The 17,144-nt window shown below is 36.0% G+C and overlaps 3 protein-coding genes and 1 non-coding gene across 5 annotated transcripts in view; 1 reads left to right on the top strand and 3 right to left on the bottom strand.

Annotated features, from left to right (window-relative positions):
- LOC112606209 overlaps positions 1–11,012 on the bottom strand; it is a 501,724-nt gene extending 490,712 nt beyond the window's left edge. Inside the window, exon 1 of the mRNA XM_025356376.1 lies at positions 10,899–11,012. The gene's annotated coding sequence lies outside the window, so the exon portion shown is untranslated. The remainder of the gene's footprint in view (positions 1–10,898) is intronic.
- LOC112606210 (doublecortin domain-containing protein 1) overlaps positions 1–11,012 on the bottom strand; it is a 100,374-nt gene extending 89,362 nt beyond the window's left edge. The window contains exon 1 of the mRNA XM_025356378.1: positions 10,899–11,012. The gene's annotated coding sequence lies outside the window, so the exon portion shown is untranslated. The remainder of the gene's footprint in view (positions 1–10,898) is intronic.
- On the bottom strand, positions 2,507–2,613 carry LOC112607555. The gene has a single exon (XR_003115875.1). It is a non-coding gene; the product is annotated as a U6 spliceosomal RNA (small nuclear RNA).
- Positions 11,013–11,031: 19 nt separating the features above from the next.
- The window catches only part of DNAJC24 (DnaJ heat shock protein family (Hsp40) member C24), a 54,004-nt gene continuing 47,891 nt past the window's right edge, over positions 11,032–17,144 (top strand). The window contains exons 1-2 of one of the 2 annotated variants that reach the window (XM_025356373.1): positions 11,032–11,114; positions 11,910–12,053. In XM_025356373.1, coding sequence (XP_025212158.1) covers positions 11,943–12,053 — 111 coding nt within the window. In that variant the 5' untranslated portion in view covers positions 11,032–11,114; positions 11,910–11,942. The remainder of the gene's footprint in view (positions 11,115–11,909; positions 12,054–17,144) is intronic. The other variant, XM_025356375.1, reaches the window with a different exon arrangement.

Here is a 17,144-nt window from a genome sequence, read left to right as displayed (position 1 = left end):
AAACAATTTATTTAAGTTAATAACTGAAGAAAACGTAGCTAAAGAAAATGTCCCTGTAGCTTCAGGAAACATGAAAGTAGTGCACTGTAATGCAAAGACCACTGGGACTGGATCATGAAGTTCTGAAGTTCTGGTCCTAGGATGAGGCCAAACCTGTGGTAAATCCTAAACTCTTTTCTGTACATTTTCCCTACCTGTCTAAAAAACGGGGGTGTGAAATACTGAAAAAAAGGGACAAACTCTAAAGTTCTCTGTTCTAAAATTTTAGTCATTTAACAGAAGAGTTTTACATATAAGAGCTAAGGTGGTATGGCAGAAAATGCAACAGAACTGGACTCAACTGACTTGAGTTTGAATTTTTGCCTTTGTCTCTTCCCATTCTCATGGCTTTATGTGTATGATAATGGTATCTTCCTTACCTACCTCACAGGACTGTTAAAAGGATCAAATGAAAACATATGCAATATGTAAAAGTGCTTGTTAATCATAAATGTTAGTTCCTGTTTTTATATTTAGGTCTGCCTCCTGAATTGCCCAAGAAAAAATGTCTAGACATGGTAGAAAGTATTCCAGAGACTCTAAGTATATATAAAATGCAAACATATACAATTGAATATAAAATAAACAGAATGGTTTCAAAGTAGCATGTACAAAAATCCATTTTATTGATTTATAATCATATTACCTTCTTCATAAATAAAGATCCATAAAGATGGATCCAAGATGGCATGCCTCTGCAAGGGATGGAATTCCACAGATAAAACCAGAGCAAAAAGGTCCAAAAGGAAGGACTGAATGAAGACACAGCCTCATTAGCACAAAGAAATACTCAACTCATTACATATCGATTACCAACTAATACCTATCTTTAGAGAGACAGTAAAATATAAATTAATATATGTTAGTAAAATCGAACCAAATATGTTTCTAATCTTTTTTATTATTATACTTTAAGTTCTAGGGTACATGTGCACAATGTGCAGGTTTGTTACATATGTATACATGTGTCATGTTGGTGTACAGCACCCATTAACTCATCATTTACATTAGGTATATCTCCTAATGCTATCCCTCTCCCCTCCCCCCACCCCACAACAGGCCCCCCTGTGTGACGTTCCCCTTCCTGTGTCCAAGTGTTCTCATTGTTCAATTCCCACCTATAAGTGAGAACATGTGGTGTTTGGTTTTCTGTTCTTGCGATAGTTTGTTGAGAATGATGGTTTCCAGCTGCATGCATGTCCCTACAAAGGACACGAACTCATCCTTTTTTATGGCTGCATAGTATTCCGTGGTGTATATGTGCCACATTTTCTTAATCCAATCTGTCACTGATGGACATTTGGGTTGGTTCCAAGTCTTTACTATTGTGAATAGTGCCACAATAAACATACGTGTACATGTGTCTTTATAGCAGCATGATTTATAATCCTTTGGGTATATACCCAGTAATAGGATGGCTGGGTGAAATGGTATTTCTAGTTCTAGATCCTTGAGGAATCACCACACTGTCTTCCACAATGGTTGAACTAGTTTACAGTCCCACTAACAGTGTAAAAGTGTTTCCTATTTCTCCACATCCTCTCCAGCACCTGTTGTTTCCTGACTTTTTAATGATTGCCATTCTAACTGGTGTGAGATGGTATCTCATTGTGGTTTTGATTTGCATTTCTCTGATGGCGAGTGAGGATGAGCATTTTTTCATGTGTCTGTTGGCTGTATGAATGTCTTCTTTTAAGAAGTGTCTGTTCATATCCTTCGCCCACTTTTTAATGGGGTTGTTTTTTCTTGAACATCTATTTGAGTTCTTTGTAGGTTCTGGATATTAGCCCTTTGTCAGATGAGTAGATTACAAAAATTTTCTCCCATTCTGTAGGTTGCCTGTTCACTCTGATGGTAGTTTCTTTTGCTGTACAGAAGCTCTTTAGTTTAATTAGATCCCATTTGTCAATTTTGGCTTTTGTTGCCATTGCTTTTGGCATTTTAGACATGAAGTCCTTGCCCATGCCTATGTCCTGAATGGTATTACCTAGGTTTTCTTCTAGGGTTTTTATGGTTTTAGGTCTAACAGTTAAGTCTCTAATCCATCTTGAATTAATTTTTCTATAAGGTATAAGGAAGTGATCCGATTTCAGTTTTCTACATATGGTCAGCCAGTTTTCCCAGCACCATTTATTAAATAGGGAATTGTTTCCCCATTTCTTGTTTTTGTCAGGTTTGTCAAAGATCAGATGGTTGCAGATGTGTGGTATTATTTCTGAGGGCTCTGTTCTGTTCCACTGGTCTATATCTCTGTTTTGGTACCAGTACCATGCTGTTTTGGTTACTGTAGCCTTGTAGTATAGTTTGAAGTCAGGTAGTGTGATGCCTCCAGCTTTGTTCTTTTGGCTTAGGATTGTCTTGGCAATGTGGGCTCTTTTTTGGTTCCATATGAAGTTTAAAGTAGTTTTTTTTCCAATTCTGTGAAGAAAGTCATTGGTAGCTTAATGGGGATGGGATTGAATCTATAAAAAATATGGAACACTTCACGAATTTGTGTGTCATCCTTGCGCAGGGGCCATGTTAATCTGCTCTGTATTGTTCCAATTTTACTATATGTGCTGCCAGAGCAAGCACTTTTTTCTTTTTTTAAGACAAGAGTCTTGCTCTGTTGCCCAGGCTGGAGTGCAGTGGTGTGATCTTAGCTCACTGGAACCTCTACCTCCCAGGTTCAAGTCATTCTCCTGCCTCAGCCTCTGAGGAGCTGGGATGACAGGCATGCACCACCACACCAGGCTAATTTTTGTATTTTTAGTAGAGATGTGGTTTCACCATGTTGGCCAGGCTGGTCTCGAACTCCTGACCTCGAGTGATCCACCCACCTCAGCCTCCCAAGGTGCTGGGATTACAGGCGTGAGCCACTGCACCCAGCCTCTAATCATTTAAAATGCTCTAGGTTTGCTAATTCTTACTTTATCTAGTTCCTGGACCAGCAGTTGCTCCAAATCCAAGGCAGGAACTAAGTAACAACACCACTTCCATCCTGATGACAGTCTTAGCCCCATCCACCTTAGGTAAGAAACTAGAAAAACTGGATATATCGTGGGCTAAGATTAAAAGAACTGTTACAGAGGGCCTAGAAATATCTCATTCTACATTTGGCTACTCTTTCCTACCCCTTCTTTTGCAGGATTACCTGACTTTAGCCTAATGCTAAACTATGATCTATTTCTAAGAGTATCTTTCTCTATACTGAAATTGCTGAATATTATGTATATATATGTAATATATAAATCAACAAAATTCACAGATTTTTTAAGATTCTAAATTTAAACAGATATAGGTACATTGTACAATGGAATAACCTTTCCTTTTCTTGTACTCAAATAAGAAAACTTCAGTTGCCCCAAATATAGGTAGACACTAAAAATAGTTAATTTAATAATGATAGAGGAATATTCATAGAGGCTAACATTGCAAAGCAGGGTTTATACTACAAAGATTTTTTAAAAATATATAGTCTTTCAAATTAATATATCTGACTACCTTTCTCTAATGCTCCTGCTTCACCTGCAGCACATCAGACAAGGTAATAATTTATGATAATCATATGAAAATATACAATTAATATTCACCACCTCTCATTCCTCATCACTTTAGACAATCAGTAATGCAGAGTGAAAATGCTGTCAGATTTCTAATTGCTTTGTAATGGGCTTGAAACAGGGAAATCATTAAAGGCAAACAATCTGTCATTTGTCTGTTACTTTAACTATCTATCACACCAAAAACTCATTAAAGAAATTGCTAATGAGCTACAAAAGACTAGACTCATGGTGCTTCTACAGTAGATTAAAAAGTAATACTATGAATTGCTGAAAATATTTTAAAAATATGATATTTTGTGGAAATTCATCAGAAAATATCTATTCTTCAGTATATTTTTTAAGATGTGTGGTTTCATTATTTTGGCATTTAATCCATCATTGCAGAAATCCCTTTAGCATATAAGACTTGTTTTTCTCAGTTGCTAAATAATTAAACTAAAAGGTTTCAAGAAGCTGAAATGCTAAATGTGTTTATTACTAGTAAACTGACATAAGTAATAAAAAACAGACTATATTAACCCTGATGTTAAGTGAAGAATGCATTTTAAAATTTAATTTTTACTCTCATATCTCTTGTGGATTTAAATTGTTGAAGTTGTAATGCTTAATCATCTTAAATAATGCTATCATCACACAAAAATTATATTCAATGACTGAATTTGAGCACAATAATATTAAACTGTGTGTAATAATATTAACTATTTTGAAATCTTTGAAAATATTAACCAACACTAAAATGTCTCATAATTTTACTTCATGTAATTTTAGGGGAGGAAACAAATCATTTCTTTAAGTGAGCACACAACATTTTATATGTCTTTATGAATTCTACTCTTCCATATGAGATACTTAGCATTTAAAAACCTATAATAATGACACTAATCTTATTTTAAAACAAGAGTCATTGCCTTACATTTCAGAAAAATATGCGAGTAACAAAGATAACAATGATACTAATTATGTTTTCCATTGCTTATGATGAATTAAGTCATGAATTTAATTTCCTATAACAAAAGATGAGGCTCATTAATAAAGTCAAACTTCTATATATATTGACCTATTCATATCTATTAGAATTCACACAAATTAAAAAACCTGAATGCAATAACATGTTTAGCCAGGTGCCATAGTTAATATACACTAGTGAATTCCACACTAACTTCAAAAGGTTCCATAACACCCTGGAAACATCTTCATTATACTCTCTAATTGACTTAAACAGACTTCAAATCAACTGTTTAACACATTTTAACCCACAAATTAACACCCCTTGATCGTTCAGATTAACCTTTCTTGTGTGAGTCAATTACATTACAAAAATAAACTTTTCAAAAAAAATTCAGGATTAAAAAACTAAAATAGAGAAAGTAGCACACTTTTAAAAACAGTACAGACAGTCCCTGACTTAGGATGGTTTGACTAACAATTTTTTGACTTTATATGGTGTGTATTCTACTGAATACATATTCAGCAGAAACCGTACTTTGAATTTTGATCTCTTCCCAGGATAGTGATATGTAGTAAAATAATCTCTCATGATGCTGGGCAGTGGCAGGGAGCAGCAGCTGCCAGTGAACCATGCAGTCTCTCAGGGTAAACAACCAATACTCTACGGTGTACTGTGTGCTAGATGATTTTGCCCAACTGTAGGCTAAAGTTAAATGTTCTGAGCACAATTAAAGTAGGCTAGGTTAAGCTATGATGTTCAGTAGGTTAGGTGTATTAAGGCACTAATAATATTTTCAACTTAAAATGGGCTTATCAGACATAACCCCATCACACATCAAGGAGCTTCTATATATAAATGCATATCCCCACACGACTGGAAGACATCACCACACATTTCAGGGTAGTTGGAAAGTGCCCAGAAAAACCAGAGTGGTGATAAGAAAAAAGAGAAAAGGGCAAAGAAGTGAATGGGGGAAAAAACAAGTTGGTATTTGTATGACTATTAAAGATAAACAGAAGATGGATTACAGACAATATTTTTAATAGGATCATGGAATGATTAAAACATCAGATGTGAACATAGGAAAAGAGGAAGAAAAATCCCAGATAAGATAAAGACCTATAAGAGGTCTGAAAAAAGTTAGAAAGAACCGACACATAATGCTAAAAAACAAGAAAAACACAGCAACAAGTGTGGTGCCCACAAAAAATATTTACCTCTTCCTCTTTGTTTCTCTCTTGCTTAGTGTACTGCCTTGCACAAACTCAACGAAAGTTCATTGATGATGACTATTGTCAGAATGGTGAAGGAGAGAATAGACTGAGTTAAGACAACCAACAAAGGGAAAAATGAAAACCATTTCTAAAAGATGAGCTAGGATTGTTCATCAGAACTGATTCTCAATACTATCTAAAGCTTTATGCTAATCTACCAAAAAAAAAAAAGAGAGGAAGTTTTTTCATTCTAGTCATTCACCTTTCCCTTCCTTCAAAGCACTATTTAAAACTTAACACTTCATACATCTTCCTGGATTAGCTTCATCTCAATTCAAGGATTTCAATCATTCAAGTAATCTATTAATTAAAGTTATTAATTAATATCACAGCACTTGGTATTTCATCTGGACTAGTACTTCCTACAGTTATTTCAGTTCCGGTTTAAATGTCTGTTTACCAAGATAAACTAAGCTTTGAGAGGACTACAGTCAACTTTGTTTTCTGTCTCCTGTAACTAACGGAGTGAGGGCTACATGAGAGACACTCAACAAATATTTGTTGATTGAGTCAATACATGAATGAAGGCTGTATATATATCATTGTCTTTTAAAAATCAAATAACTAGCTAATTTTTGGTGGTTTTTCTATCTTCGCAGTAAATTACAAGTTGCTCTAGAGGCAATCATTCAATTTCGGAACATAAGCATAATGTCCCATGGTACTTAAATACCGCTTAGTTCATTGGTATAAAAATCCTAAAATTCAGAATTAAAAATCAAGGAAATGAAGGAATAGTTGGTGATGGAACTACCAAAACAGCCAAGTAAATATAATCCTAGAATAGGAAATAATTAGCAGAAATACACTAAATATATATATATACATAATATAGATTTCCATTATTATCCATCAATGAGAAGCACAATTGACTAGTATGACATCAAATTAAGAATTTGTGAATGTCTGGTGGACTTTAGTTTATGGCAGGCATGTACTAAAGTGATAGATTTAATAACAATGTCATTTTTTGCTACCATCATGACAAAGGATCTTAAACTCCTGATATATCTATCTACATCCATAGCACTTAATCAATCATCTTGGAATCAAATATTTAATATATGCCTACCTTGGTTATGTTAGATGCTGATGACACAAACTCAAGTTTTGCCTATCCTTTTAATTTATTCTGAAGTCCAACCAAATGTATAGTTCAACAAATATTTGAGTTTGATTTTATTTTTCCAATTCAATTGTTTCTTGCTTTCATTTGCTCCTTTAGAAATTCCTAAAATACTGTTATGAATGTCTAATATTCTAATATATAAAAACTGAGCAACAACTATTATTAATTAATAATAATGATAATAGCTAACCTTTACTGAGTACTTACTACTTTCAGGCACAACTATCTCATTTAATTCTCACAACAAATCCATGAGGAAAATACTATTATTACTCCCATATTACAGAGGAAGAAACCAAAGCACAGAGAAGAATTAAGTTCACATAGCCAGTAACAGGAAAAGCCTGGACTAAACACATATGTTCTGACCCTAGAGTTCATGCTCTTAACCATGATACTAAGGTAGTTTATATTTCTGCTATGTAAGTTTCACATAAAATGGATAAATTGCCTTCTGAAAATAAGATACTGAGAAACAAAACCATTAGAGCTATGTATCATTAGAACTCCAGAGAATGAGGCAAGATAGCTGGTTCTTAGTTTCTCTGAAGAGAGGTGTTCTTGCTCTCAGAAAGCTTGCAACCCAACTGGGGAATCAGAATATATTCTAAGGAAAACAATATACTGTGATATACAAAGGACTTGCTATGAAAGATAAGAGGTGGCAGTAATTTCTAAGGACTAGGCCATCATAAAATGCTTGATGGAAGAGACAGGCCTTAAAGGAGGGATTATTCTGATAGGAGGAAGAAAAGAATTAGGGTGTTATAAGTAAGGAGAAGCATTTGAACACAATTATTGATGAAATACTGTTACCAAAACACCAGGAGTTCCATTTGCTGCTTGCCACCCAAAAAGCCAATCACTGAGACAATGATTATTGTCAAAGAAGAAGGCTTTAATCAGATGCTGCAGCCAAGGAAATGGGACATCAGTGTCAAATTTGTCTCCCTCACTGACTAAAATTAGGGGTTTATATAACAGGGAAGAAATATTAACTACGTATGAGAAAACAGGAACTAAGGAGGGGTAAGGAAGCAATAATGAAGAATGAGGGGTCTGGCATCTCATTGTCTAGATGCAGTAATCTGGTGAGTTTCAGCTCTTTGATACTTGTTAAGAGGTCTGGGCATCCTTTCTTGAGGACGGAAGTCAAATAAAGATCAACCAAATGTGGCTGGGCGCAGTGGCGCATGCCTGTAATCTCAGCACTTTGGGAGGCTGAGGCAGGCAGATTGCTTGAGCTCAGGAGTTCCAGACCAGCCTGGCCAACATGGTGAAACTCCATCGCCACAAAAAAAATACAAACATTAGCCAGGCATAGTGGCATGTAACTGTGGTCCCAACTACTTGGGAAGCTGAGGTGGGCAGATGGCTTGAGCCTGGGAGGTAGAGCCTGCAGTAAGCTGAGATCGTGCCACTGCACTCCAGACTGGACACCAGGGCAAGACCCTGTCTCAAACAAGCAAACAAAAAGATAAAATAAACGCAAGTTTCAAGTTTTCAGACAAGAAGTGTCCATTTCTATGTTTATTAATTTAAAAAACCCAATAAACAAAACTAAACAAACAAAACCCTGTCTATGGGACTATTGGGTTGGTTTCAGTACCATGAAAAGATCCAATTGTTTAAATGTTTAATGTATGGCGATAATAGGGGAGGCTGGAAAAGGAAGGATCATATTGAAGAGGTAACTTGAATGCCAGGTTAAGGAGTTAGGACTTTATTCTCTAGATCTGCCCTGCTTGATACAGTAGCCACTAGTCACATGTGGCTACTGAGCATTTGAAATGTGGCTAGTTCAAATTGAGGTGTGTTCAGGCACAATACATACCAGCTTTTGAAGACTTCGTAGGAGAAAAGAACGTAAAGTATCGCCTTAATAATTCTTAGGTTACTTAATTTTGAAATAATATTCTGGGTATACTGCATTAAATAAAATATATTGTTAAAATTAATTTCACCTGTTTCTTATGTGCCTAATGTGATACTAAAAAATTTAAAATTACATAGGTAGCCTGCACTTATGGCATACATTCTATTTCTATTGGAAAGTACTGTTCTAGAAAATCAAAAATGAAGGAAGCTTAATGATCAGAAATTTATGTAAAAATTGTTTTAAGAAGTTTATTTTGGTACAAGCAGACAGAGTGTAACTGTTCTCAGTCAGTAAGCCAATGGCAAGAAAAGAAAAAAACAAGGTTGTAGTGAAGAAATGGGACTCCTTTAATTTAAAATTTAAAAGATATTTAAGAGACAGAGCAGCTAAATGGAAAGTGTACATTTTGTCTGATTCCGAGTCAAGCAAACCAACCAGAAAAAGACATTTTCAATTAACCGTGAAAATGTAAATAAGGTCTAGATATTATGTGACAGTCCAATAATGACATTATGGAGATAAAAGAAAAAGTTGGTGCATTTTAGGGATGCAAACTAAAGTATGTAGAGATGAAATGAGAAAATATTTGGGATTGCTGGGAAAAAAACTATTTCTTACTTTCCAAACCCCAATAAATAAATGAGGTAACACAATAACCTAATACAGTAGTAAATCAAAATAAAATGCTTTTGCTGTAAAAAACAAAAAACCTGGAGTACAAGAGCATTATCTACCTATACAAGGAAGAACCAACAGTGGACAGAGGGGAGTTTGAGGGCTAGAGATGTTCAAGTCGGCATCAATCTGACAGTGCTGTTTAGGAAAGCATTCACGACACTACTTAATTCCATTGCTTTAGGTATTTCCATAAGGCCACACAAGAAAGTATGATGGAGCCAGGACTAAAACCAGATGCTCTTTGTATCTGCCTTTAAACTTCACAAAATCCTGTGAAGAACCTAATCTATACTTTCATCTTTAGATTTTTAAACTTGCTTGTTTCATTCAGTTATTCTTTATAGTTCATAACATCATTAAATAATTGATCATATTAGATTATTTTATTTATTCTGCTTAAGTTTATCTTGACTGCTTCTCAAATTCAGATTGGTAGAAGAAGGATAAAAAAGAAGGAAAGCAAAATCTAAACAGTAACAACAAAACCATTTAAACATCTCCCAAGTGAAATTTATGTCATGCTGGCCAAAAATAAGATGTAGTTTTCATCGTCAGGTACAATGCTGGGAAGAGGTGTTAATGTAAAGCAAGCAGCACAAAGAAGTAATAAAAGGAAACACAGGAATCAGAAAGGGAGAAGAAAGAGAGGAGAGAAAAACACCACCAACACCACCAACAGCAACAACAGCAAACCCCAACAGTGCCCATATGCAATGCCCCCTAACTGCTTCGAAGAAGAGCAGTTCATTCTGTTTTCTGTAAGCTTGAAAGAGAGCATAGCTGCCCTGAGAATGTGTAGACTTGCTGAGTCCTTGTTCTGTTGCTACCCAACTGGCTGTTTGGCCTTGATCCTTGATTTCTTTCCTCATCTATAATAAAGTGGGAATAACAGCACCTGCCTTACTTGTCTCACTGGGTTGAAATGAAAGCAAAGTGAAATGGCAAATGTGAAAGAATTTTGGAACGTTTTCATGTTGTAAGTTGGTTGCTAAGGTCTAAAAGAAATATTAATAATTACGTTGAATATCTTCTGCAGAAAAAAAATTAAACCGACCCCATCCCCCGCAAATCTAGCCCTACCTGGCATAGGTTTTAGTTCTTTTAATTTTCGAATAAGAACATTGTAAAGGAACTGTAGGGACGAGAGTAGCATCAGGTCTCCCCATCCTTCTCATATCCTTGCCCCCGCACCCCTCTCTCACCCCAGAGTTCAAGCACCAACAGAAAAGATTGAGAGTAGCTCAGGGTACGGTAAACGAAGGAAGCTTTGAAGAAGGCGGGGAAAGCCTGGGATGGCGAGGGGGTGCTCGCTGAGGAGGAGGATAGAAACTACAGTTGCGGGGCCGGGACAAGAGAGACTTAGAACGAAGCCAAAGGCGCCTTTCTTCACAGTTCGGGAACTTACTGGTAGTACACGCCACTCCATAGAAGCCGTGACTGGTTACCTTAGCGACCGCGTCGGGGTGGGCGGAGCGTCGCTTCTCAGCGGTGCCACCGCCACAACTGCTCGACCAGAAACGCGGAGACGTCGGCGCAGTGACTTCCGGCGGAAGAAGAAGCCGGTCCCAAGTTCTGGCCGACAGTAGGCAAGGAGTGGGCGGCAGCGCATGTGTGAAGTTAGGTAGGTCTGATGTCCTATAAAGCGCGGAGAGGGTGCCCGTCAATAGCTGGGTGGGTAAAGCCGACTGTGAATGGAGAAGATTCCCGAGTCCCCGGCTGTTTCGTTAAGTGTATATAGCTGTGGGAAGAGGTTGCCTGATTTCTGGGGCTCCTGGTAGGGTCTCTCTTCTGGAGCGTGGAAGACTGGCGCATCCTCGCGTGGAGAGTTTCACTCTGTCTTTGCGAGGTCTCAGCGCCTCTCCAATAACAGGGGACTCTTGTTCTCTACCTGCTGGTGCTGACGTTATTTCGCATATCATGCTCTCTAGGCAGTCTGGAGGAAAAGCAAACGAGAAACATTCAGAAGGAATGCCCCCAAATTTATTTTAATTCTTTGGTGTTCTGTTTTGCTTTTTTTTTTATTCGTTCATTTTGTAAATATTCATTAAGCTCCTCCAGCGTGTTTAGTGAGTGCTTACTTGTGTGCCAGTTTTTTCATAAGATTAGCAGAAATACCTTCTTAAAGGTTCATACACCACCCAGTTCATTATAAAATTCTTTTTTTAAATGCTGTTGTATATTTATTAATTAAGGTATAAACATATATCGTGAAACACCTAACACATTTTCCATACTTGTCGGTACACTTGTACGTGGAATTCTTGGGGCATTTTAAATAAAAATATATGCTTTCTCAGGTTTGCATTATAATCATGATTTACTCGACTAAATATTAAAGAACTTACAAAAGTAGTACTTACTTTTTTCTTAGATACATGGCAAACCGTAATGAATTGTCATTAATATTTCTATTCAGCTAATCTGAGAAGGCCCACTTCTGGTTCCATGGATGATGGCTGCTGAGCAGATGCCCAAAAAGGATTGGTACAGCATCCTAGGGGCAGACCCATCTGCAAATATGTCAGACCTAAAAGAAAAATATCAAAAACTCATATTAATGGTGAGTCTTTTCTTTCAGATTTTAAATCATGAGGGGAAAAAAATTAATTTTTATATGAAAGCACAAATTTAGGTTTCCAAAAAAATAGGATACCAGTGGCAGGAATCCAGGTATTAATTTGATTTAATTGAACGTTTCAGTAATATTGCAGAAAAACTTAATTTGAGGTGGGAAAGCCTGGTTAGGAGCAGGAGATCTGAGTCAGGCTGCTTGAGTTAGAATCTTGAGTCCATCTCTATCTGAGAATTTGGACAAGTTACTTTTTCTTATATGTGCCAAGGGAGGATTAAATGAAATAATCCATGTAAAATATTTATAAGTGTTGTTACATAATAAGCAAAAGTAGCCACTAGCCACATGTGGCTGTTGAGCACTTGAAATGTGGCTAGCCTGACTTGAGATGGACTGTAAGGGTAAAATTTACATTGGATTTTAAAGACAGTATTTTAAAAGAGTTAAAATAATTTAACAAATTTTATGTTGATTATGTTGATTAAAGTTCACTGGTTTTATTTTTCCTCTACGGTGTCCATCTGCTGATAAACTTCTTAAAAGAATTCTTGATCTCTTATCTAGTTTTCATATCTAGCATTTCTACTGGCTCTTTTTTTAAAGTTTCCATCTCTTTCTCATCTTTTTATACATGTTGTCCACTGTTTCTACTATATCCTTTAATAAACTTATCACAGTTAAAGTCCCTGTCTGATAATTCTTTGTAGTTAATCGAACAGTTTTTATGTGGATTATATGTTGAAATGATAATATTTTGGATTACTGGCTATTTTGTGTTTTATATGCATAATATGCATGCATGTATTTGCACATATCCAAGTTTGTTTCTCTTGCATTTTACTTTTTTAACATTACATATGTAGCCTGCATTTATACTTACATTATATTTCTATTGGGTAATGCTGATTTAGACCATTTATACACTAATTATCAGTTGACTTTTCGTTGTTGTTGTTGTTGCCCAGGCTGGGGTGCAATGGCACGATCTCAGCTCACTGTAACCTCCGCCTCCCAGGTTCAAACGATTCTCCTGTCTCAGCCTCCCAGGTAGCTGGGATTAAGGTGCATGCCACCACGCCTGGCGAATTTTTGTATTTTTAGTAGGGACAGGGTTTCATCATATTGGTCAGGCTGGTCTCAAACACCTGACCTCGAGTGATCCTCCTGCCTCGGCCTCCCAAAGTCGTGGGATTAAAGGCATGAGCCACCACGCCCGGCTGACTCTTTTTTTTAAAAATGAATTGTAGTGTTTGTAAATATATTTTTCTGAACTTTTATATTCATTTTTTCAGTCTGTATTGTGATGCTTCTTAAGGCAGTGTCTGTAATTCTATACTGAAGTCCAGTTAACTCAGTTTATAAAGAGTAAAGAACCATTATTTATATAGAATTTGTTGTCTCTTCAGTTTAGACCAGTTACATCAATGTTGTTTTGCCAAAACTGTTAATGTTCATTGTAAGAGACAGTAGCTGTTTTTCATCATTAGGATTGTACTGATATTCTTACTTTAGGAAGTATGTCGGACTAAATGACCTTAAGGTACCTTTTGCCTCAGAATTTTTAAAATTTCTGTCAGCAGAATCAAGTAGACTTTATTGAAAAATATCCTAATATTAAACCATCCTTGTGCCTCACTCAGTTAATTGGGAGATGAGGCTGGAAAAGTAGACTGGATCATGCTGGTTCTTGTAGGCCATACTGGCCTTTAATTGGCCAATGAGAAGCAGTCTGCACATAATATGTAGTATCTGTCAAACAGCAAAGTGGATAAACCATTTTACGTATGCGCTGACAATGTGTCAGAGAGTTCTGGTTGCTCTTCATCTTTGCCAATATTTGATGTTATTGGTCTCTTTCATTTTGGCTGTTGGAGTTTTCGCAATTTTGCCACCATTGATGTTTGGGCAGGATAATTCTTTGTTATTCAGCTGTTCTGTGCTTTGTAAGATGTGTGGCAGGATCCTAGATGTCAGTAACAACTAAAAATGCTGCCTGCCTATCAAAATTGCCACATCCCATGAGAATCACTGGACTACTCTACAGCGTCTGTAGTCATACCCCAATGTGGGGTTGTTGCCTTTTAAAAATTTCTCTGATGACTAATGATGTTGAGCCCTTTTTAATGTGATAATTGGCCATTTGTATAATTTTCTTTTATGAAGTGTTTTTTTTAATTAAATATATTCTTGATTCTGTATATATGTGGTACATATTTTCTCCTAGTCTGTGATTTACCAGGTCATTTTCTTCATGGCATCTTTTTGATGCAGAGTTTTTTGTTTTGACAAAATATAATTTATCAAATGTGTGTTTTTATAGTTAATACTTCCCATCTTCTCTAAGGTTATGAGAATATTCTTCAATGTTTTCTTCTAGAAGTGGTCATTTGCTTTTACCTTTAGACTTATTTCTGTGTATAGCGTAAGATGTGAGGTCATGCTTTTATTTTTCCTCAGTATAGATATTCAGTTGTTCCAGCATCATTTGTTGAAAACTTTTTTCTCCATTGGACTATCTTGGCAGTATGAGTCTATTACTGGACTCTATTCTGTTTTATATGTTTATCCATTTACTAATACCTCCATCTTGATTACTGTAGATTTATAGTCAGTCTCAAAGTCATTGTAAAATTAGTTCTCTAATACTCTCCTTTTCAAGTTTATTTTGGTTATTCTAGTTTGCTTATATTTCCACAGAAATTTTAGAATCAGCTTGTAAGTGTCTTCCAAAAAAATCTTGCTTGAGTTTTAAACTGGGATTGCAATAATATATATCCACTTTGGTAGAATGGGCATCTTAATAATATTGAGTCTTTGAATCCATACTTAAGCCATCTTTCATTTCTCTCATCAGTATTTTATAATTTTCAGTGTAGAGGTCTTACATATCTTTTTTTGAATTTCTTTCTAGTTATTTGTTTTTGGTTCCATTGTAAATGGTATTTTAAAAAATATTTCATTTTTCAGTTGTCGATTGATAGTATATAAAATTATAGCTTATTTTTATATACTGGTCTTTTATCTGACAATCTAAGTAAATTTGCTTTTTAATTTTAATAGCTATTTTTGTCAATTTCTTAGAATTTTCTGCCAACATAGTTATGTCATTGCAAATAATGAGAGTTTTAATTCCATCTTAACAATCTGTATGTCTTTTGTTTCCCTTTCTTGCCTTAATGCACTAGCTGGTTGCTTCTATTAAATGTTGCTTCTATTAAAATGTTGCTTCTATTAAAATGCTTCTATTGAAGTGTTAAGAGCAGATATCCTTGCCTTGTTCCTGATTTTAGGAGGAAAACCTTCAATATTTTACCAGTAAGTATACTGTTAACTGTCTGTTTTTAAAGATGCCCTTTATCAGCTTGGGGAAATTCTTCCAATTAATACTTTGCTAAGAGTTTTTATGATAAGTAGGTATTTAAATTTGTTAGATCTTTTTTTTTTTGCATTTATTGAATTTTGCATTTATTGATCATTTATTGATTTTTCTCATTTAGTTTGTTAATGTGGTGAATCACGTAGATTTTTCTTAAGCCCACTTCTCATTCCTAGGATGAACAAACTTCACTTATCATGAAGCATTATTATATTTATACATGGAGGGATTCTAGTTGCTATTATTTTGTCATGGATTTTTATGTTTAATTTCATGCTATATATTTGTCTGTAATTTTCTTTTCTCATAATGTTTATGTCTAAATTTATTATCATGGTTATGCTAGCCTCATAAAATGAATTGTGATTTCTGGCTTTATAGTGAGGAAGAGAGGTGGAGGTCTAACCAGTTTTTTAGTCTTAACCAGTCTTTCTCTTGTTTAATTTTGCCCCTCAACTCCACTCTCAAAGGTACTTGATGCCTTCCATTCCTCAATTTCTCCTGCCTCTGTGTGAATGAACTCACTTCTTTTTCTCTTTCACTTTAGACTTAGGTTTCAGTTTTTGCAGGTACACTGAATTTGTTATTTATTGATTAATTTTACATCTCTCCAAATTTTGGTATCTTTCGCCTGTTTTTTTCTCTTCTCTCCTGTTCTTTCACCTGTTTTTTCTCTTCTCTCCTTTTTGTTCATACACATTTATGCCTTTTTTAAAAAAAAAAAAATATTCCTTTGCTGTTACTATCAAGGAATTTTCAGTGGGAGGAAAGTGTGAGCCAGTTGCTGTGGCTCACACTTGTAATCCTAGCTACTCGTGGGGCTGAAGCAGGAGGACTGCTTGAGCCCAGGAGTTCAAGGCTGCAGTGAGATATGATTGTGTCACTGCACTCCAGCCTGGGCGACAGAGCAAGACCCTATGTCTTATTAATTTGCCATTTAGTGGAAGCTCTGAACCATTTTCTTTTCCCTTTAGAGGCCAGATACCCGTCTGTGGCAATATGCCTTTGCATTTGCACTCTGCCCATTCACTGCCTCACCTGATTCTCACTCATTGTTTCAAAATGATCTTAGTTGTAATTGTGCCTCCACAGCTCTCTACCATATCCGTAGTACATTTCATGGTATTTCTCTAGGACAGGGGAGGTGTAGCTCTTAGATAAGGAGAATGAGGGTAGGTGGACTGTAATAAAAGGCTGAAATTTTTTCCACTGCTTTTCTTTTAGAAGATGAGAAAGACTTGAACATGTTTACACTGTATGGGAAGTAGCCACGGAAAAGCTTGGGATTGAAGTTACAGGAGAGTTTGAATAATTAACAAAAGCAGAAAGGGATGGGATCTCAATCATAGGTAGAAGGATTAGCTTTAGGTAAGAGACAGGACGGACCTGTCTTCATTGTTACAGGAAGGAAGGAAGGAATAGGCGGTTACAGGAAGGAAGGAAGGAATGGTTGCAATAGGCAGTTTGTTTGTAGGTTTGGTAGCAGAAAGTTGAGCTCTCATTTGGTACCTTCTTTTTATTCTCTGTGAAGTAGAAGACAAAGTTGTCTGTTGAGAAGGGCGAGAGATAAAGTGAAGCAGCAAATTACAAGAGAGAGAATTTCAACTAGCATTATTCGGGGAAGGCTTCTTGTTGATAGCTATGTATACTAGGGGAGCAAGAAGTCTCAGCTAACAACCTGGCAGCAGGCAACAAGAGACAAT

Source organism: Theropithecus gelada, chromosome 14, assembly GCF_003255815.1.
Source record: "Theropithecus gelada isolate Dixy chromosome 14, Tgel_1.0, whole genome shotgun sequence".
NCBI classification, from domain to species: Eukaryota; Metazoa; Chordata; class Mammalia; order Primates; family Cercopithecidae; genus Theropithecus; species Theropithecus gelada.
The sequence above is the reverse complement of the archived record's forward strand: the minus strand, read 5'-3'. Positions and strand labels throughout refer to the sequence as shown.